The 23437-nt window shown below is 50.2% G+C and overlaps 1 protein-coding gene and 1 long non-coding RNA gene across 2 annotated transcripts; one reads left to right on the forward strand and one right to left on the reverse strand.

Moving 5' to 3' along the window:
• Positions 1-557: 557 nt before the first annotated feature.
• LOC116937299 (uncharacterized) lies at positions 558-16382 on the reverse strand. Its single transcript, XM_076061041.1, has 7 exons — positions 16111-16382; positions 11966-12141; positions 10778-11046; positions 9235-9391; positions 4020-4394; positions 3721-3883; positions 558-3488 (listed from the first exon to the last, which is right to left on the reverse strand). The coding sequence occupies exons 1-7, from the start codon at positions 16320-16322 to the stop codon at positions 3275-3277; spliced, it is 1566 nt and encodes a 521-aa protein (XP_075917156.1). The 5' UTR covers positions 16323-16382; the 3' UTR covers positions 558-3274.
• Positions 16383-17921: 1539 nt separating this feature from the next.
• LOC142913928 (uncharacterized) lies at positions 17922-23010 on the forward strand. The gene is made up of 4 exons (XR_012934984.1): positions 17922-18350; positions 19040-19283; positions 19979-20317; positions 22162-23010. It is a non-coding gene; the product is annotated as an uncharacterized LOC142913928 (long non-coding RNA).
• The last annotated feature ends 427 nt before the right edge of the window (positions 23011-23437 follow it).

The raw sequence follows: 23437 nt of genomic DNA on the forward strand, positions 1-23437 counted from the left end.
GTTACATTGTTGTTGTGGACACCACGGATACGGGGTGTAGTACCAGCCCTAGTGGGGGCTTGGGCGAGCGCTGGTTAAGCGTGGGGACACCACACATGGCGTGCGGTGCGGGCTCCCGTTGAGGGAGCGAGAGTCAGCCAGGGTTACGATCGGTCGTGATACTCTGGCTGACTTGGGGACACGTGACCGGATGATACTGGAGGGGGGCCACCAGTAGAGGGGGCCAGTGGGTGGTCACATGGTCCGGGAAGAGCTTTCGAGAGCCTTCGGGTAAGGGCGAGAGAGAGGCGGAGGCAGCCCCAGCCCTGCCCAATATAAGGGGGTTCCCCTGAGAGGAGCTCGGGGTTCTTACTGTTGGAGAGGCAGGAGATCCACGTCAAGCTAAAGAAGCCTCCAGCCAAGCGGTATGGGACCCAGCTTGTGGTACGGAACGGGATCGCAAACCCATAGGTGTGGTTCGCCGTAGCGTTGTTAGTCGGGTGGACACCTCGCCTGGGGTATGTTGTGTTAATAGTTTAATAAAAGTGTTGCTCCTAAAGACAACATCTGCCACTCAGTTGAACTCACTATTCATGTTTTAATTGATGTTAAAATATTTACAAAAATTCAAGAGTTACAAGTTCACGAACATCAAATACATTTTATAAAACATAAACGCGTCAGTGATTATTTTATTAACAAGGATGGCTAAAGATTAAATGTTATATATATTCTTAGCTCTTTCGGTAAAGTCACATTGAAGGGAAACAATAAAATAATAAAATATATATAATAAAAATTCTCACGACGTTTCGACCATAACACAAACTGTCGTCATCAGGTGTGAAAAACCAACGGCAAGAAACATTTGAAAGAAGTGCCGGTTCGCATTAATTAATTAATTTTTAAACGGTTTATTTATTTATAAAACACGTCAGCGCCACGTGCAGCGATTTGGCAGTTTATTTAGAAGGACAAGTCCATCTATGTTCTGAAAAGAGGAGGGGGGAGACGAAAAATTAATGTATGCTGTCTGGAAGCCACCGTAAGCGTGAACAATCAATTAAGACCTAACTACTACCACAGAGGCAACTTAGTTACATTGGAGAAACCAAACACCATGTCTCAGACCGCATTCGTGAACACAAAGCAGACCTTAAACATGGTAGGACCAACACCTCGGCCGTGGCAGATCATTGTTATAATTCAGTAGGCTCACATGACATTGACTTTTCCAAGACAGAGGTTCTTTGTAAGCCATCTGGCTACCATGAGAGATTCGTTCATGAGGCTATCCACATATACAAGCACAGAGACAATTTCAACCGAGAAGATGGATTCTGGCTTAGCAATCATTGGAAGGATTTGATAAACCATTTCAGGTCTTAATTGATTGTTCACGCTTACGGTGGCTTCCAGACAGCATACATTAATTTTTCGTCTCCCCCCTCCTCTTTTCAGAACATAGATGGACTAGTCCTTCTAAATAAACTGCCAAATCGCTGTGCGTGGCGTTGACGTTTTTTATAAATACACCATTTAAAAATAAATAAATTAATGCAATTTAACACGTAGGCTTTCGCGACCAATATTATTCATAATAAAGGTTTTTGGGTTAGATCGCGTTATTTATAAATGTGTCGTAACCCTCCACCACCCGACACGGCCAATCAGCAAAAAAAGTGTCACGTTGACAAAAGACAAATAATTCACTATTTTAGCCCACCGGTGTGTTGAAGTGTGAATCCACATTTACAGTTTGAGTACGACGTTTCGCTGGTAAATACATCCAGCATCATCGGGCAATTCGCCAGAATGGTAAAGCCCTCGCTTGCTCCCGGTTTTATATAGAGCAGCAGGGTGACGTCATCACTTAACTCATATCAGGTGAAGTGATTAGAGGCGGGGGGGGGGGGGGTATTGTAATTATATAATCGATTAGTAATCAGTCATTGGTTATGATTAGTAATGAGTTGTAGATTAGTAATTAGTTGTAATGTTAGTGATTATATGCTATGTTAGTAATCCGTTAATTAGTATGTGTTTCCCCTATAAGGAATTGTAATGTGCATTCATATTCCTAGCTTCCTCGGCAAAGCCACGCCGAAGGGAAACAATAAACATAGATATTCTTTTATTTTATTGCTTCCCCCCCAACGCGACTCCACCGAAAGAGCCAAGAACATGAATCACTGCAGTCACGAAAGCTTTAAATCAAAATGTAATGTGTATTATTTAATAATACGCTTCCAGCCCGCACTAAGCCTGTAGCTGTCAGAGCGATTAAAGTTATTCTTATTCCTCTCAATTTCAATGGATTCTCTAATTAGTCTTTGCCAGTAATAATTAGTTTTACACAACACTGCAACATTGTCAAAATCAATTGAGTGTCCTTGTTGACAAGCATGTTCTGCCACTGCCGACAGTTGTGTTTGAGATAATTTAATATTTCTCTGATGTTCTTTTAGTCTTACGCTGATATTACGTCCCGTCTGTCCAATGTAGCAGCCGCCACATAAACAATTAATCCGATATACACCTTCTGTTGATAATTTAGGTAATGCGTCTTTAGTGCAAGATACTAGTTTTTGAATTTTGTGTACTGTACCAAATCTTACTGTAATGTTTTGCTTTTGCAAAACACGGGCTAATTTGTCAGTTACTCCTGAGATATATAGATTTTTTATTGTTTTAACAATCTGGTCGCTTTCAGCAGTATTGCTTTGCGATCATGATTTGGCATTCAGTGCTCTGTTAATTTGAGCATTACTGTAGCCATTCTGTCGTAGTGCATCTTTAACGTGTTTCATCTCTCTCACTAGACTCTCACCATCTGACACTGTTTTAGCCCGATGTATGAGCGTCTTGATAAGAGAGGATTTCTGAGCTGGATGATGATGTGACTCTGTATTCAGATAGGCATCAGTGTGCGTTTGCTTTCTGTAAATGCTGTGTGTTATTTTACCGTTTAGGCCATGTCCAAGCAAAATATCTAGGAATGGGAGTGTGTTATTCACCTCCATTTCCATGCTGATTGGCCGTGTCGGGTGGTGGAGGGTTACGACACATTTATATATAACGCGATCTAACCCAAAAACCTTTATTATGAAATTAATGCAAACCGACACTTCTTTCAAATGTTTCTTGCCGTTGGTTTTTTTTTCACACCTGATGACGACCGTTTGTGTTATGGTCGAAATGTCGTGAGAATTTTTATTGTTTTATATATATTTTATTTAATTGTTTCCCTTCAACATGACTTTACCGAAAGAGCCAAGAATATGAATTACTGCAGTCACGAAAGCTTTAAATCAAGACAACACACACGAGCGGCGAGTGCTCCGATCCTGCTTGCTCCGATTCCGCTTGCTCCGATCCCGCTTGCTCCGATCCCGCTGGCTCCGATCCCACGTGCTCCGATCCCGCGCGCCCCCCTCCCCCCACTCACGTGGCCACGGTCGTCCTCCTTGCCGCCTGGTGGTGGCTTGCGGGAGGCGCGGGGCTCTTCCCTGCACACGCGCCGGGGGGGGGGGGGGGGGGTGGGCGGGATGCACAGCGGTAATTCGTCGCACGAGGAAGCCCGCGAGGGGCGCCGCTGACGTTCGAGTGACATTCCAGCGACATCGGGACGAGCGGGGAAGCGGGCAGCGGGAGGGGGTGGTGCACTTCCGCGGTGGTTAAAGGTGAGAGGCTCAGCGAGGGGGTGAGGTGGCGGGGAAGGTGACGAGGTGGGCGACTCACGCGGCCGCTTGGAGCCGGCGGCGGTAGAGCAGTGCGGCCGCGAGGGCGAGGCCCACGGCGACGACAGTGGCCCAGCAGGACCTGCCGGCCTGACCGGCCCGGGGGGCCCGGCAGACCAGGCCGGCCGTAAACGCCGCTGACGCCGATGCCACCGTCGGCTTCTCTGTGTGGCACAATGACCACAACAACAACGACCGCAACAACTTTGCCACAACTTTATTCGTCCGACGAAAAAAGTTGTGGCAAAGTTGTGGCCACAGTGCCGGCGAAGAAAGACAACGGAGAGCGCCGATTCTCACCGACGACGGAGAGGTTGACGCTTCCCTCGAAGTTGCCGGTGGGGAAGGTGGCCACGTGGCAGAGGAAGAGGCCCCCGTCGCCGTGCTGCACGTCCAGCAGCTCCAGCGAGAAGTCGCCGCGTGCACTTCCGCGCCCCCCGGCGCGGAAGCGCACACGGCCCATGAGGGGAGAGTTTGGGTATGCCGTGCCGTGTCGTGGATTGAGCACCGCCAAGCTGGCCCTCTTCCGGCCGTCATCACCGACGGTGACCTTCAGCCAGTTCACCTGCGTCAGCGTCACCGCGGCCGCAACCCGCAGGTGGCAGTGAAGCAGCGCCACCTTCTGGCCGATGGCTGCCAAGGCCTGGCCCTCCGTCACGACACCCACGGGAGGGCCTGGGCAGGGAGACCACACAGAGACCCATACACCACTCATAGAGACCCATAGACTACTCATAGAGAGCCATAGACTACTCATAGAGAGCCATAGACTACCCACACAGAGACTCATAGACTACTCATAGAGAGCCATAGACTACTCATAGAGACCCACAGATTACTTACACAGAGAACCACACACGACTCACACAGAGACCCACACACTATTCACACAGAGACCCATAGACTACTCACACAGACACCCATAGGCTACTCATAGATACCCATAGGCTACTAGAGACCCATAGACTACTCATAGAAAGCTATAGACTACCCACACAGAGACCCATAGACTACTCATAGAGACCCACAAATTACTCACACAGAGAACCACACACTACTCACACAGAGACCCACACACTACTGACACAGAGACTCATAGACTACTCACACAGACACCCATAGGCTACTCACACAGAGACCCATAGACTTCTCACACAGAGACCCATAGACTACTCACAAAGAGACCCACAGACTACTCACACGGAGACCCATAGACTACTCACACAGAGACCCATAGACTACTGACAGATACCCACAGACTACTCACAGAGAGACCTACAGACTACAAACACAAAGACCCATAGACTACTCACACACAGACCCATAGACTACTCACAGAGAGACCCACAGAATACTCACACGGAGACCCATAGACTACTCACAGAGACCAATAGACTACTCACACAAAGCTACCCATACGGATGCTTATCTGAAACCGGATTCCCACCAACATCCATCACAGAAGAATTCTCATTAAGACTCTGCACCATAGAGCCCAATGCATATCTGATCAGGAACACATAGGCAGTGAACTCAAGCACGTACACCAAGCTCTTAAAGCTAATGGTTACTCCGACTATACAATCCGCAAAGCTATCACTCAAACCATGAAGAATGACCCTCTCGAGGAGCCTTTCAAAACCATTACTTTACCCTACATTGCGGGGATCACAAAAAAGATCTCCAAATCCTGAATAAACACAAGATCCAGGTCCGTTTCAACACATTACATAAAATCCGTGATCTGGTTCCGTCTGTGAAAGATGTGATTCCGGACATACAGTACCCTGGTGTCTACAAACTAAGTTGCCTCTGTGGTAGAAGTTACATTGGAGAAACTAAACGACATGTCTCGGACCGCATTCGTGAACACAAAGCAGACCTTAAACACGGTAGGACCAACACCTCGGCCGTGGCAGATCACTGTTATAATTCAGTAGGCTCACATGACATTGACTTCTCCAAGACAGAGGTTCTTTGCAAGCCATCGGGCTACCACGAGAGATTCGTGCATGAGGCTATCCACATATACAAACACAGAGACAATTTCAACCGAGAAGATGGATTCTGGCTTAGCAATCATTGGAAGGATTTGATAAACCATTTTGGGTCTTAATTGATTGTTCACGCTTACGGTGGCTTTCAGACAGCATACATTAATTTTTCGTCTCCCCCCTGCTCTTTTCCGAACATAGATGGACTCGTCCTTATAAACAAACTGACAAATCTCTGTCCGTGGTGCTAACGTTTAAAAATAAATACAAACCGCCACTTCTTTCGAATGTTTCTTGCCGTTGGTTTTCACACCTGATGATGACTGTTTGTGTTACAGTCGAAACGTCGTGATAATTTCATTGTTTTATATATTTTATTATTTTATTGTTTCCCTTCAACGTGACTTTACCGAAAGAACCAAGAATATGAATTATTGCAGTCACGAAAGCTTTAAATCAAAATTTAACCACCTCTACGGGGAGGGTTTCCACATAACTTTAAGATCCTTCAACAAACTCCGGGATAAGAAGGCTCAGCTGATCGAGTCTCTCACCTTTCTGAAGAGATGTCGCGACTCTGGGGTAATACCAATCGCATTTACACTGACCTCTGCTGATGTAACTTCTTCTAATGCGAAACGAATTCTTTTCAAAACTAGCTTAGCTCTTATCTCAGAGAAAATCTGACTTATACGCACCGAACTAGATCAGTTAGACAAGACACTCTACAAATCACACTTATCATTGACGGCAACAATGTCCACATCAGATTGGGAACATGTAGACAATATGACTGCCTCTTCAGCTGCTACTATGTCAACCAAATGTAAGGACAACCTGATTTCCAAATTTAACCTCCTCTCCAACAAAAGACCGGACCCACACACCAAAAAGTTAGACGTTAACAAAGTCGTAATTAATCGTAGTAACAGTTCTATTTCCGATGGTCTGAAATCCGTTTTAGCTAAAGGTCTAAACTTTGCAGTCACCCCTAAACACATACCAGTTACTGATATCATTGCCCAAGTAGACGTTGTTCTCAAGGGCCTGGGTCACATCGCTGCAGACGTAGCAAGATCTGAAATCGCTGCAACCCTCAAAAACGCTAAGATGCCAGCTAGCAACCTCAGCAAAGATGAGCGTTTTGAATTATACAAATTAAAAAAGAGGGATGACATTGTAATCCTCTCAGCTGACAAGGGCAATGCTACTGTCATCATGGATAAAATAGAATATAACAACAAAATGAAAGAATTACTCGACGATGGCAGCTATACAAAAATAAAAAGAGATCCCACCAACAGCCTCGTCACACAAACCAACAAAATTATTTCTGATTCAACCGCATTAATTGATCAATCTAAACAGTTTTTGTTGAAACCTTCTGCTGCCAGGCCACCAAGATTATACGGCTTACCAAAAATGCATAAAGTAGATACACCCCTCCGTCCCATCATCTCTATCAACTCCCCCACCTACAAACTGGCTCGTTTTCTGTCTGAAATCCTGCGTCCTTTCACTGGAAAAACCACCTCTGCGGTACAAAATTCTACTCACTGGTATCGACAATCAAGGGTATTTCCCTGTCCCCAGACGACCTGCTTGTCAGTTTTGATGTAGTTTCCTTATTCACCAAAGTTCCTGTACCTAACACCATCGCAATCATTGAAGACTTGGTTCATCAAGGACTAAACATTGAGGTACCCCCCCTGGTGAGACACTGCTTAACCAATACATACTTCACTTGGAATGGAACTTTCTACAAACTGAGGGAACCCCAATGGGCTCCCCCCTATCTCCAGTTATAGCCAACATTTTCAAGGAGAAATTTGAGACTGACGACATCCAGACTGCCACTCTCGGCCCAACCTTATGGAAGAGGTACGTGGATGACACTTTTGTCATCTGGCCACATGGCCGGCCTGCTCTAGACCAATCCTTCGACCACATCAATTCCATATACCCAGCCATCAGATTTACCATGGAAGTCGAAAAAGATGGCAAGCTACCTTTTTTGGATGTCTTAATAAAAAAGAGACCTGATGGTTCAATGAGCCACTCTGTCTATAGGAAAGCTACCTATACGGATGCATATCTGAAACCGGATTCCCACCACCATCCATCACAGAAGAATTATCTCATCAAGACTCTGCACCATAGAGCCCAATGCATATCCGACCAGGAACACATAGGCAGTGAACTCAAGCACGTACACCAAGCTCTTAAGGCTAATGGTTACTCCGACTATACAATCCGCAAAGCTATCACTCAAACCATGAAGAATGACCCTCTTGAGGAGCCTTTCAAAACCATTACTTTACCCTACATTGCGGGGATCACAAAAAAGATCTCCAAATCTTGAATAAACACAAGATCCAGGTCAGTTTCAACACATTACATAACATCCGTGATCTGGTTTCGTCTGTAAAAGATGTGATTCTGGACATACAGTACCCTGGTGTCTACAAACCAAGTTGCCTCTGTGGTAGTAGTTACATTGGAGAAACCAAACGACATGTCTCGGACCGCATTCGTGAACACAAAGCAGACCTTAAACACGGTAAGACCAACACCTCGGCCGTGGCAGATCACTGTTATAATTCAGTAGGCTCACATGACATTGACTTCTCCAAGACAGAGGTTCTTTGCAAGCCATCGGGCTACCACGAGAGATTCGTTCATGAGGCTATCCACATATACAAACACAGAGACAATTTCAACGGAGAAGATGGATTCTGGCTTAGCAATCATTGGAAGGATTTGATAAACCATTTCGGGTCTTAATTGATTGTTCACGTTTACGGTGGCTTTCAGACAGTATACATTAATTTTTCGTCTCCCCCTCCTCTTTTCCGAACATAGATGGACTCGTCCTTATAAACAAACTGACAAATCGCTGTCCGTGGTGTTAACGTTTAAAAATAAATACAAACCGCCACTTCTTTCAAATGTTTTTTGCCGTTGGTTTTCACACCTGATGATGACTGTTTGTGTTACAGTCGAAACGTTGTGATAATGTTATTGTTTTATATATATTTTATTATTTTATTGTTTCCCTTCAACGTGACTTTACCGAAAGAACCAAGAATATAACTTTACTCAGTTTAATAACTTTAGTCGTCCGATGAATACACTCATAGAGACCCATAGACTACTCACACAGAAAACTCATTGACTACTCAGAGACCCATAAACTACTCACACAGAGATTTACAGAGATACAGAGACTCATTGACACACATGGAGGCTGGTTGAGATACATAGCGACCCTACATAGAGATACACAGAGACCCACAGAGACACACAGATACTCTGCAAAGAGATACAGAGACACATAGAGACTCATAAAGATACATAGAGACTAATTTAGATACATACAGATACATAGACATCCACCCACCCACTCACTCACCCATCAACTCACAAGGTTTGGCAACTTACTCCGATATCAAAGGATTTGCAATCACCACACACACACAAACATCTCTCTCTCTCACCCAGCCACTCACCCACCCACTCACCCACGGCGCTGTGTCGTGGAGGGACGGACACACAGGACAGCGGAGACCACTCCCCTGCCTTCCGCCGCAGGAAGTCAGTGATGACCCTCGCACGGGCACAGTACTCATCAGCGTCTCCAGGCGGACACACCGCGTGGTGGCAACTGACGAAGTTCACCTGGAGTAGCAGCATCATCATCAGTAGTAGTAGTATCATCATCAATAGTCGTGTCATCAAGCTGTAAGCTCCACATCTACAAGCTGGCAGCTCCATGTCTACAAGCTGGAAGCTCCACGTCTACAAGCTGGAAGCTCCACGTCTACAAGCTGGAAGCTCCACGTCTACAAGCTGGAAGCTCCACGTCTACAAGCTGGAAGCTCCACGTCTACAAGCTGGAAGCTCCACGTCTACAAGCTGGAAGCTCCACGTCTACAAGCTGGAAGCTCCACGTCTACAAGCTGGAAGCTCCACGTCTACAAGCTGGAAGCTCCACGTCTACAAGCTGGAAGCTCCACGTCTACAAGCTGGAAGCTCCACGTCTACAAGCTGGAAGCTCTACGTCTACAAGCTGTAAGCTCTACGTCTACAAGCTGGAAGCTCCACGTCTACAAGCTGGAAGCTCTACGTCCTACAAGGCATCAACATGTGGCCGGGGACCCGAGTGAGGGTCCGACCCTTCGTAGCTGTAACTCCGACGTATAGATTAGTTAGCTGGGTGGTCACCACCCCTAGGCTATATCTGGTAAAGGGGCAGTTACCCCTTTGTATGTCACGTGTTACAACAAATGTGTTGCCTCTAAAGAATAACGTCTGCGACTCAGTTGGACTCACTACAGTCGTAGTGAAGTGACACAGAATGGGTCACTACGGCACGTGGTGCTGGTTACCGACAGAGAGAGGAGATGTGGGCGTCACAGCCATACCTGCCAGCAGAGCAGGGTGCAGCGGCCGTTCTGGCAGCAGAGAATGCAATGCCACGGAGTGGGTTACTCGGGTGCATGATGCGCACTGCTGGCAGTAGGGGGCATATGAGGACATGGCAAACCGGCCGGCTGGTGGAGCACGTGATAGGCCGGGGTAAGGGATGTGTGGCAAGGGTGCCCGAGGGGACACGTGAGGTATGGCCCAGAGCCTTCTGGTGGGTTTCCAGAAGGGGGCGTGGCCAAGGGCGGAGCCAGGCCACACCGGGGGGGCATAAAAGGGAAGTCCTGAGGCTGGATAAAGGCTGTCTGTCGGTGGAGTGGAACCCAATGTGCTACGTCTTCATCGTCAGGCAGCGTGCCGGCTGCTCTGACCAGTCTGTAGTTATCCCGTGTGTGAACAATTGTTAAATGTGTAGAATAGACGTGTTGCCTCCTACGATTAGTGTCTCAGAAGTGGTACACTACAGAGGTATCATCAGTAGTAGAGTAGCATCACTCACTCATCCACTCATTAACTCTTTCACTAACTTACCCACTCACAAGGTTTGGCTACTCCCTCCGATACCCAAGGCTTCTCAATCACCACTCACGTCCCCCCCACAACCTTCCAACCCCCGTCACAACCCCCGCAACCGCTCACCGCATTCGGAGCGCCCCCTTTTGCCGAGTACTCCGCTTGAAAAAAGAAATCCAGTCGGTGCCCCACCATCCTTCTCAGCAACAAACGCTCAACGTAGGCCGACATTGACAGCTCCCAGACCTCCGGCTCTGCGTCAACCACCGCGTCTACCTTCCCAGCCACCACACAATCGCCGTCGTCACCGCCGTCGTCACAGCCGTCGCCATCACCCTCCTCCACCGTCCTTTTCTTGGTGAGCTTCAGGGTGAATATCGGAGCACTGAGGACAGCTGAGACACCGGGGGGGGGGGGAGTCACGTGTGGGGGGGGGGTGTTATCTCCCTCGCCTAGTGAGCCGGAGGCCGTTGGTTCGAATCCAGACCCTGACGATGCCTGCTGTTGTATGTTTGGAGTTTGTGTGATCTCCCCCTGTTCTACAGAGTGAGTGAGAGTGAGTGGGAAAGTTACAGACAGACACAGACAGAAAGAGGCACAAACAGACACAGACAGAGAAACACAGAGACACACAGACACATGGACAGACACAAACACAGACACTCACACACACAGAGACACAAACACAGACAGTAACACACATAGAGACACAAACACAGACACTCACACACACAGAGACACAAACACAGACACTCACACACACAGAGACATAAACACAGACACTCACATACACAGAGACACAAACACAGACACTCACACACACAGAGACACAAACAGACACAAACACTCACACACACACACAGACACTCACACACACAGAGACACACAGACACATGGACAGACACAAACACAGACACTCACACACACAGAGACACAAACACAGACACTCACACACACACAGACACACAGACACTCACACAAACAGAGGCACACAGACACATGGACAGACACAAACACACTCACACACACAGAGACACACAGACACATGGACAGACACAAACACAGACACTCACACACACAGAGACCTAAACACAGACACTCACACACACAGAGACACAAACAGTTACACAAAGAGACACACATAGAGAGACAGAAACACACACAGACACATAAAAACAAGATCTCTCATATAGCTTGCACAGACAGTTGGGGTAAGTGCTGTTGGCGAGCACACAACATCAACAACCGCCATTCGGCACACAGACACACACAGAGACAGAGACAGCGGCACATGGCCGATCTCACGCCACTCACTTGTCTTCAAGTGCACGACCTCAACCACGACCCAGGGTGAGGACAGTGGTGATGATGAGGCGGTGGATCTGACGCGGAGGTGGTAGCGGTCGGTGGGATTTTCCAGCGCTGAGGAGACATTGCACCGCGTCTCTGTTGTGGCAGAGCAGACGATCTGCCAGTGGACTTGTCCAAAACTGCGCAGACAGAAACATGGAAAGGAAATGGTGAGGAGTGGTGAGGAGCGAGTGAGCAGGTGACTGAGAGAGACGTGTGTGTGTGAGTAAACTAATGGGCGAGTGGATTGGTGAGTGAGTGGGTGAGTGGGTTGTCGAGTTAGTGGCTGATTGAGTGGGTTGGTGAGTGAGTGGGTGAGTGGGTTGTCGAGTGAGTGGCTGAGTGAATTAATGGGCGAGTGGGTTGGTGAGTGGGTTGTTGAGTGCGTGGCTGAGTGAGTGGGTGGGTGAGTGGGTTGGTGAGTGAGTGGGCGTTTGTAGCCACCACAATGGTCAAAGGGAGCTCTGAACGTGTGCAAGGGGCTGTTAACCGCTCCACCTTCAATTAATTACCACTAAACAACACACAAAATATCAAATTATGCGCGTTGTTTAGTGCCCCGGCGGGACAGGCGTCGATGACGTCTCCTTACAAAACCCCATTTGGAAACAGCAAAAAACCACTGTGGATGGCCACGTGGAATGTTCGAACGCTCACTGCGAAGGAGAGGCTGCCACTCCTCTGTCGGGAGCTGGACTGGTACCGCCTGGATCTCTGTGGTATTCAGGAGGTCCGGTGGACCGGCTCTGGCTCCTGCCACCATGAGGGGTGGACAGTCCTCTACTCGGGGCAGGAGCCTGCCAAACAACAGGGAGTGGCTCTTCTTATGAACAAAATAATGAAGGGGTCGTGGGAGTGTGGCGGTGAGGTGTGGGAAGCTGTAAGCCCCAGGCTACTTTGGGCTCGCTTTCCCATCAACCAGAGGTGAGGAGCGGTGGTCGTCATTACTTATGCCCCCACCGAAGACGAACATCCGTGGAGGGACGCAGGCAAGGCCGATGAGTCAGATGCCTTCTATGAGCTCCTGTCACAAGTGCTAGCTAAAGTGGCCCCTCGGGATATTCACATTGTCGGTCAACTTTAATGCCCAAGTTGGTCATGATGCTGGCACCTGGTCTGGAGTGATTGGAAGGCATGGGCCAGATCAGCTCAATAACAACGGTAGAAGGCTGCACGATTTTTGTGCAGCCCATAGGCTTGTAATTACCAACACGCTGTTCTGGCATCGGCGCATCCACGCAACATCATGGATGCATGCCAGGTCCAAGCAAAGAACATCTGCTGGACTACATAGTGATGGAACAGCAGATGCTGGCCCATGTCCTTGACACAAGGACCTACCATGGAGCTGATTTGCTCACTGACCATCGACTTGCCATCTGGAAGATGCGCCTGCCATTCTTCTACTCCAATGGTGGGTGTATACCCAGGACCCCATTCAAACCCAGTGGCCTGGTCTCAGTTAGCTGATGAAAGTTGCAAGTGAGAATTTCATCATCGCTTGCAGCTGGGGTTGGCATTGTCCCCCACTCCTGATGTCGAGGGGAAATGGGCGAGGTTTTGGACTGTGACTCATGCAGCTTTAATGGCTGCTTGGGAATACGGTCCAGACCTCGCCAGAGACCCTCACTGACAGAAGAGGTGTTCAGGCTGGCTGAGAAAAGTGACAGGCCCACTCTAATCGTCTACAGCATCCCACGTCAGAGAATGAGGAGGCTTACTGCAGCCTTCGCTCGGAGGTTCGGAGAGCCGTGAGGTGTTCCAAGGATTGGTGGTGGTCGCGGGTTGCTGAGCAGATGGAATCTGCCTCAATGGCCCGCGATCACAAATAACTCCGTCAAAAAAGTAACTTGCAGCGCCACACCTATTTCCATATTTAGCGGAAAGAACGGTGATTCAATTTCCGACCCCCAGGAACAGGTTTGCAGATTTGCTGAGCATTTCTGTGAGGTCCTGCGGGAGGGAAAATCCCTCAGCCTGGAAAACATTGTGGGACAAAGTGGGGATGACCCTGCTGAGGCTGCGGTGCCTCAAATGTTGGAAGTCACCCCCTGTAAGTGGCTGGGTGAGGTGCCATCTGTTGAGTACTGAAGGCAATCCAGAGTCTGAGACCAGGAAAGGCCCCGAGCAAAATGTTGAGGGAGGGTGGCGTTTGTGCACATGACATCATAACAATAGTCTGGACCACTGGACGGGTTCCGCAGGATTGGAAGGATGCCCTGGTGGTCCCCCCCCTTTAAGAAGGGAGACCGCACAGATTGTAACAACAACAGGGGCATCTCACTCCTCAGTGTGCCGGGAAACGTCCTGGCAAGGATTATTCAACATCGCCCTGCCAGGCATGCTGAGGAGAGGCTTTGCGGAGCCACAATGCAAGTTTCAGGAAAGGGTGGTCCTGCACAGATGCCATATTTTCCGTCCATCTGCTACAGCAGAGGTGTAGGGAATTCCAACAAGACCTACATCTCTGCTTTATTAACCTGGTCAAGGCCTATGATACCATCAGTAGGCCTGGGCTCTGGGTTGCTCTTCATGCTTTCGGAGTCCCTGACCCTCTGCTTACAATAATTAAGGACCTTCATGATGGTGAGCGGGCCCGGATAAAACTACGTGACTGGGAGTTGGAGCCATTACCTGTTCACCTTGGGTCCCACATTATTTAACACCTATTTCGACCAAGTAGTTTGTGAAGCCTTTGATGGCTGTATCGGTGGAATTTACGTCTGGTACAGATACAATGGGAGGATGATTGATGCCCAGGTGCAGTCAAGGGATGGCTCCATATTGGTCAACCATGTTACATATGCTGATGGTCTGGTAAGTGCTGCTCACTCAGAGGAGGAGTTGGAGGTGCTGCTGCTGAACCTGGAGCTTGCCACCAAGAGGTGGGGCCTTACCATCAGACCCACCAAAACTAAGCACCTGCCTGGGTATTTTGTACCATCAGACACTCCACCCCCACAACTCCCAATTGGTGATGGGGCATTTGTGGAGAGAGTGGAGAGTTTCCCATACCTGAGCAGTGTGCTCATGACCGGCTAAGGTTTGACAGTAGAGGTCTCACTCCGAATCAGTCGCGTGGCAATATCTTTTCATCGGTAACGTTGTGTGGAAGCTACCTGGTCTGTCGCTCTGCACGAAGCTTCAAGTCTTCTTGGCCACAATCATTCCCTTCCTTCTCTACGCTTGAAAAACGTGGAGCCCCCTAATGGAACATCTTTGCCAGTTCGAAACATTTAGGCGGGCCTGCCTACAATCTATCCTGGTTTTTTCGGTAAAGTCACGTAGAATGAGAATAAAATAATAAATTGATAAAATAAAATAACACAGCGCTGTCCTCCAGACAGTCTCGTCCCTTCACCTGATGAAGGCTGCTTGTGTTGTGGCCGAAACGTCGTGAGATTATTGTGTTATTTTATTTTATCAATGTATTATTTTATTCTCATTCTACGTGACTTTACCGAAAGAACCAAAGAAGATTAATCCTTGCAGTCACGAAAGCTTTAAATCGAAATTTAATCCATCCTGGGTTTAACCAGGCAGGATTGTGTGAGGAGCTCACAAATTCCTGAAAGATCTGGACAAAGTCCCATCGGTGGGCTACTCCAGCATGCTCCTGCCAGCGGGCGTTCAACACTTGACGTGGCCTCAACGTGCATATAGTCTGGCACAAGTGCCATTATGATGTCACAGCCAATTAGTGGCAAATCGCGGTTGTTGTTGAGTGAGTGAGTGGGTTGGTGAGTGAATTAATGGGTGAGTGGGTTGGTGAGTGATTAGGTGAGTGGGTTTAAGGGTGAGTGAGTTGAGTGAGTGACGGATGGGTGGGTGAGTGAATGAGTGGGTGAGTGAATTCAGCCGTGAATGGATGGGAGGTTGAGTGGGTTTGTGGGTGGGTGAGTAGGTGGGTGAGAGGGTGGGCGAGTGACTGAGTGGGTGAGTGAGTGGGTGAATAGGTGAGTGGGTGAATGGGTGAGTGGGTGAGTGAGTTAGTGAGTGGATAAGTGAGTGGGTAGTTGAGTGAGTGGGTGGTTGAGTGAGTGGGTTGGTGAGTGGGTGAGTGAGTTGGTAAGTGATCAAGCGGGTGGGTGAGTGAGGGAGCATCTCACAGTTTGCTCTGAACTGTGTAGGTAACGTCCAGAAAAGTTGAGTTGGCCGTGGTGGTGGTGGAGTCGATGGTTGAAGGCTCAACAATTGGGGGTCTATCCCCTTTGGGGTCAACTTCACCGGGGTCCCAGCAGAGGTCTGCAAGGAGGTCTCGAGATTCCAAACGTACATTCAATGGGGAAGGCGGAGCTGGGGAGATGAGTGAACAACACATTGAGCAAACCACTGCACCACCACTCCCCACTCACACAGTGCGCTAACCACTGCACCACCACTCCCCACACACACACAGTGCGCTAACCACTGCACCACCACTCCCCCCACACACAGTGCGCTAACCACTGCACCACCACTCCCCCCACACACAGTGCGCTAACCACTGCACCACCACTCCCCCCACACACACACAGTGCGCTAACCACTGCACCACCACTGCCCACAAACACAGTGCGCTAACCACTGCACCACCACTCCCCACACACACACACAGTGCGCTAACCACTGCACCACCACTGCCCACAAACACACAGTGCGCTAACCACTGCACCACCGCTCCCCACAATTACACAGTGCGCTAACCACTGCACCACCACTCCCCACACACACACACAGTGCGCTAACCACTGCACCACCACTGCCCACAAACACAGTGCGCTAACCACTGCACCACCACTCCCCACACACACACACAGTGCGCTAACCACTGCACCACCACTGCCCACAAACACACAGTGCGCTAACCACTGCACCACCGCTCCCCACAATTACACAGTGCGCTAACCACTGCACCACCACTCCCCACACACACACACAGTGCGCTAACCACTGCACCACCACTGCCCACAAACACAGTGCGCTAACCACTGCACCACCACTCCCCACACACACACACAGTGCGCTAACCACTGCACCACCACTGCCCACAAACACACAGTGCGCTAACCACTGCACCACCGCTCCCCACAATTACACAGTGCGCTAACCACTGCACCACCACTCCCCACACACACACAGTGCGCTAACCACTGCACCACCACTCCCCACACACTCACACAGTGCGCTAACCACTGCACCACCGCTCCCCACGTACACCACAGCTTGGTACCAGATGTATCGACCTCTGTCCCGCTCGGCTCACCGTGGCTGCAAGTGACGATGTGGAGGAGGAGAGGCAGGAGGAGGTGGAGGAGTCGACCAGGTCCGTAGAACTTCCCCATCTCCATGAACCTCACGTGGAGGGAAAATCGATTCTCGGTTCGATTAAAATACTCGCATCGATTCCTTTGCGGATAACATGGGAATCGATTGTTGGAGAATTTTGATGGTATGTAGTCGATTCCCGTTGTGATAACATGGGAATCGATTGTTGGTGAATGGTGCTCATGGAATCGATTTTCAATGGGGATAAAGTGGGAGTCGAGTTGGTAGTAGTGTTTATAGCTGTTGGAATCGATTACCTTTGGGATAACATTGGAATCCATTGTAGAAGATATTGGTGGAGTTATATTATTGTTATTGCTCCTCTGTTTCAATATAATTTACGTGCAAACTTTTCCGACTACACACTTTTTAAAACAATGCTCTCCATAACTTTTACCCCGGGGTTTAAATATTGTTTTTGTGATTAACAAAAAAACCCCCGAAAGAGCGGGAAACATTGAACACCCTGCTCACTGATTGGTCCAAGCGGCACCCGGCCACCTCCCACCATCGCCTTCTCCTATTGGACGCTGCCTTTAGCAGCGTTGCGCTCCCATTGGCTTAGCAAACTCGGATCACGATTCGCGTTTCGTAATCATAGCTCGACACGATTCAGCACGAGAATGAATCGAAACAACGGAATCGCGTTCGAGTAAAAACATTTGATTTAAATATGGTACGTCAACAATACAACTTTTATTTTTTTTACATTTATTTACACCGGCGCGAATGCCAACGCGAGTTTTATTGTCGATGTTGAGTTTTGTAATTTCGTACTGTAAAAAAAAATTGCCTCAAAGTCGCTCCCGCCTCGGAGCCAATCGGATTTGGCGTCTCCCTTCCCACGTGACGCGAAGTTTTTTTGTTTTCCCGCCAATTTGTTTTGGCTCCTCCCCCTCACCCACCGCCATTTTTTTTAATTCGTGAGGGGGGTGCAGACGCCGGAAAATTTATTTTTGTTGCTCAATTAACGACGAGGACGACGAGGAGGAGGACGACCCGCTAGGAGTGTGAGGTCGCCACTTTTGAGAGAAAGCGTGAGGTAAAGAATGCCCTCTACCGTCCAGGTTGTGGCGTGCAAGTTTGGTGTTTAAGGGTTTGTGTTTAAGGGTTTGCCTTTAAGGGTTGGCGTTTAAAGGTTGGCGTTTAAGGGTTGGTGTTTAAAGGTTGGCGTTTAAGGGTTGGTGTTTAAAGGTTGGCGTTTAAGGGTTAGTGTTTAAAGGTTGCTTCTTAAGGTTTGGTGTTTAAGGGTTGGCGTTTATGGGTTGGCTTTTACGGGTTTGCGTTTAAGGGTTGATGTTTAAGGGTTTGTGTTTAAGGCTTGGTGTTTAAGGGTTGGTGTTTAAGGGTTGGTGTTTAAGGGTTGGTGTTTAAGGGTTGGTGTTTAAGGGTTGGTGTTTAAGGGTAGTGTTTAAAGGTTGGTGTTTAAGGGTTGGTGTTTAAGGGTTTGTGTTTAAGGGTTGGTGTTTAAGGGTTGGCGTTTAAGGGTTGGTGTTTAAGAGTTGGCTTTTAAGGGTTAGTGTTTAAGGGTTGGTGTTTTAAGAGTTTAAGAGTTTTCACGTTTAAACAGAGAGAAAGCGTGAGGTGTGTGTGTGTGATGGTGTGGTGATGTACACTCTGTGTGTGTGATAGTGTGGTGGTGTGCACTCTGTATGTGTGATAGTGTGGTGGTGTGCACTGTGTGTGATGGTGTGATGGTGTACACTCGTGTGTGTATGTCCTCTCCCGCAGCCAATCGGAGGCAAGTTCAGGGGGCAAGGGTCGCGAAATTTCAGAATTTGTCGATGGCCGCCTCGAAGGCCTCCACTGAGGCTGCGACTTTAACCATTTAACTTTACCACTTTAAACATTAAACTACAAATAAACAACGACTATACAACAGCTATACAACGACGACTAAACAACAGCACAACAACAACTTCTCCGGCGATGTCTACGATGGACGAAGTGAACTCGCGCGCCTCAGCTGCCCAAGGTTCGAGTGATTTTGAGGGCGAAATTTTTTTTTAATTTGTTTTAATTTATTTAAGTCGAAAAATGTTTTAAGTTTTTAATTTAATTTAGTCGAATTTTTTTTAAAATTTAAAGTCGAACATTTTTTATTTAAAGCTTTCGTGACTGCAGCCGCCCACACCTCCTGCACCACCACCCCAGCTGCCCACACCTGCACCACCACCACCACCCCAGCCGCCCACACCTCCTGCACCACCACCCCAGCTGCCCACACCTGCACCACCACCACCACCCCAGCCGCCCACATCTCCTGCACCACCACCCCAGCCGCCCACATCTCCTGCACCACCACCCCAGCCGCCCACATCTCCTGCACCACCACCCCAGCCGCCCACATCTCCTGCACCACCACCACCCCAGCTGCCCACACCTCCTGCACCACCACCACCCCAGCCGCCCACATCTCCTGCACCACCACCACCCCAGCCGCCCACACCTCCTGCACCACCACCCCAGCCGCCCACATCTCCTGCACCACCACCACCCCAGCCGCCCACACCTCCTGCACCACCACCCCAGCCGCCCACATCTCCTGCACCACCACCCCAGTCGCCCACATCTCCTGCACCACCACCACCCCAGCCGCCAACATCTCCTGCACCACCACCACCACCCTGGCTGCCCCCCCTAACATCACGGCCCCCCCTTCCACCGCAGCGCCGGCAGCCCCCCCCTCGCGGCCGCGGCTCGTGACGCCGGTGTGCCGCTCGGCGCGGATCCACGCGGCGGGGGGGGCGGTGGGGGGGGGGCGACCCCCCCGGGGAGGGCCCTGAGGGACGGCGACACGGTGGGAGGCATTGCGGAGCTGCTGCTGGCAGCGGCCTACGCGGAGGAGGAGGCGGACGAGGTGGTGGTGCAGGAGGGCGCTGCTGGCAGGGGAGGGAGGGGGGGGGGGAGAGGCGGCGTCACCGCACGAGGTTCCTGCTGAGGGCCAACGCGGTGCTGGGGGACAACGCCCCCCAGCAGCAGCAGCTCGGGCTACTGGGGGGCTGGGCGGTGAGCGGAGTGAGATGAGTGGTGGGGTGAGCGGAGGGGTGAGTGGAGGGGTGAGCGGAGGGGTGAGCGGAGGGGTGAGTGAGATGAGTGGAGGGGTGAGCGGAGGGGTGAGTGGGTGAGTGAGATGAGTGGAGGGGTGAGTGGGGTGAGTGGAGGGGTGAGTGGGTGACTGGGTGAGTGAGATGAATGGAGGGGTGAGTGGGGTGAGTGGAGGGGTGAGTGAGTGAGATGAGTGGAGGGGTGAGTGGTGGGGTGAGTGGAGGGGTGAGTGGGTGAGTGAGATGAGTGGAGGGGTGAGTGGAGGGGTGAGTGGGATAAGTGGAGGGGTGAGTGGGTGACTGGGTGAGTGAGATGAGTGGAGGGGTGAGTGGGGTGAGTGGAGGGGTGAGTGAGATGAGCGGAGGGGTGAGTGGGGTGAGTGGAGGGGTGAGTGAGATGAGTGGAGGGGTGAGCGGAGGGGTGAGCGGAGGCGTGAGCGGAGGCGTGAGTGGAGGGGTGAGTGGAGGGGTGAGTGAGATCAGTGGAGGGGTGAGTGGAGGGGTGAGTGAGATGAGTGGAGGGGTGAGCGGAGGGGTGAGCGGAGGGGTGAGTGGAGGGGTGAGTGAGATGAGTAGAGGGGTGAGCGGAGGGGTGAGCGGAGGGGTGAGCGGAGGGTGAGCGGAGGGGTGAGTGGAGGGGTGAGTGGGTGACTGGGTGAGTGAGATGAGTGGAGGGGTGAGTGGGGTGAGTGGATGGGTGAGCGGAGGGGTGAGCGGAGTGGTGAGTGGAGGGGTGAGTGAGATGAGTGGAGGGGTGAGCGGAGGGGTGAGCGGAGGGGTGAGTGGAGGGGTGAGTGGGTAACTGGGTGAGTGAGATGAGTGGAGGGGTGAGCGGAGGGGTGAGTGGAGGGGTGAGTGGAGGGGTGAGTGGATGGGTGAGTGAGATGAGTGGAGGAGTGAGTGGAGGAGTGAGTGGAGGGGTGAGTGAGATGAGTGGAGGGGTGAGTGGAGGGGTGAGTGAGATGAGTGGAGGGGTGAGTGGGGGGGTGAATGGGGTGACTGGGTGAGTGAGATGAATGGAGGGGTGAGTGAGATGAGTGGTGGGGTGAGTGGAGGGGTGAGTGGAGGGGTGACTGGGTGAGTGAGATGAGTGGAGGAGGGGAATGTTTCTGCAGCTGGCTGATGGCCTGTGGTGCTGTCCACCCCCCTATCTCCCCACCCCGGAGTGCCCTACAGTGCTGCCCTTAATTGCTACTCCCAACAGAACTTGCCACAAAAGTGTGCTGAGGCTACTGGGGGTGCCTTTGTCTTTGTATAGGCTGCCTGTCCTCTTCGCATCGCGTGTCACCGAGGCCACGTGGTTTGCTGTGCGTTTCAAGCTTTATTATCCAGCCACTCCGAGCGTAGCTGCCGTCACTACACACGCCACGTGATGGGGGCACGGCCACGCCCACTGGTGGGGGCACTGCCACGCCCACTGGTGGGGCACGGCCACGCCCACTAGTGGGGCCCCTCGGCGCAAGGGTTTCCCGACGTTCAATTGCTGACCAGGATCGGAGGTCAGAATGAAACCACCAGATTCTGATGTTTATTTCTGCATTCACAACCACAAACGATGAGGATCATCAACCTCGTCAACCTCGTCAACCTCGTCATCCTCCCCTAGGAGGGAGCTCGAGAGCGATGGGTGACAGGGTGAGCTCGGAGCGACCCCAAAAACTTTCACCGCTTTTGCTCGACTCACCGCTATTACCGCCACCACATGGACAAACCCCGCACGCACGCAACAATATTTACACGCCACAAGACAAAGGTCTACCACCACCACCCCCCCCCCCTCTCTATCTCGCTCCCCCTACCCCATAGCTTGGAACAGACTGGCGAGCGACGTTTAGCGGCGTAGGCGGGCAGGGGGGCGCCCAGTAATCATCGCCAGCACCCGCAGCCACCTTAATCTCCCCTGTGGCGATGTTTACGATACGTACGGCGTGAAAGAAGTTCGACACGCACCACACGGCCGCCACCACTACCGCCATCACTACCACCACCGCGTGTCACTGTAGACACATACACATAGACACACAGACACATAGACACACGCAGACACATAGACACACACAGAGACACATAGACACACACAGAGACACAGACAAACACACGCAAAGACAGACACACGCAGAGATACATAGACACAGACACACACAAGACACATAGACACAGGCAGAGACACAGACACACAAAGACACATAGGCACATGCAGAGCACGTAGACACACAGACACACACATAGAAATACACAAACAGACACACAGACATACTCACAGACACATAGACACAGAGACACATAGACACAGACACATAGACAAACACACCAAGACAGACACACGCAGAGATACATAGACACAGACACACACAAGACACATAGACACACAGAGACACAGACACACACAGAGACACATAGGCACACACACAGACACATAGACACACACAGACACACACATATAGAAACACACAGACATACTCACAGACAGTCACACACACAGACAGAGGCGTGTGTCTGTGTGTGTGTCTGCCAGGATGAGTAAAAAAAAGGTGTCGTCTATCGACTTGGAAATAATCCCACGGGAACGCTGTCTCGAGAAAAAGATGACCGATAAAAGTGTTTTGAAGTTATATCCGTTGACTTGTGAACCGAATAAATCCCGTGTTCTTCACATATTGAGTCTCGTCATCGTTTTTCTTTTCTTACCTATAAAAGGCATTTTTTCTGTGTGTCCGTCTGTCTGTCTCTGTGTGGACGCACACTTGCTCGCGAATCGTGGAGTTTACTTTTAAAAAAGTAGCCGGGTACCACACCGTAAGCCCCGTGGTGAGCCAGCGCCATTCTGTTTTCCCATCCGTAAACTTTAAAAGTTGTTAAATTAACAATTTAGTGCTATTTCGCATTATTTAAGTATTTCCTTGCGCCGCTAAAGCTGCCCGGGGGTTGCCCCTAGCAACGCTCGCGCGTCATCGGGGGAGGGTGGGGGGAGATTTCTCATTCGCGTTCAAAATGGTTTTACTTAACTTGATTCCTCTGTCGTGGTCAAATGTTGTGATAAAGATTTCATCCACTTCCCGTCGTCCAATCAATTCCATATTTT

This window comes from Petromyzon marinus, unplaced genomic scaffold (genome assembly GCF_048934315.1).
Source record: "Petromyzon marinus isolate PM22_M1 ecotype Great Lakes invasive population unplaced genomic scaffold, UKy_Petmar_22M1.pri1.0 PM_G_Scaffold_27, whole genome shotgun sequence".
Lineage (NCBI taxonomy): Eukaryota > Metazoa > Chordata > Hyperoartia > Petromyzontiformes > Petromyzontidae > Petromyzon > Petromyzon marinus.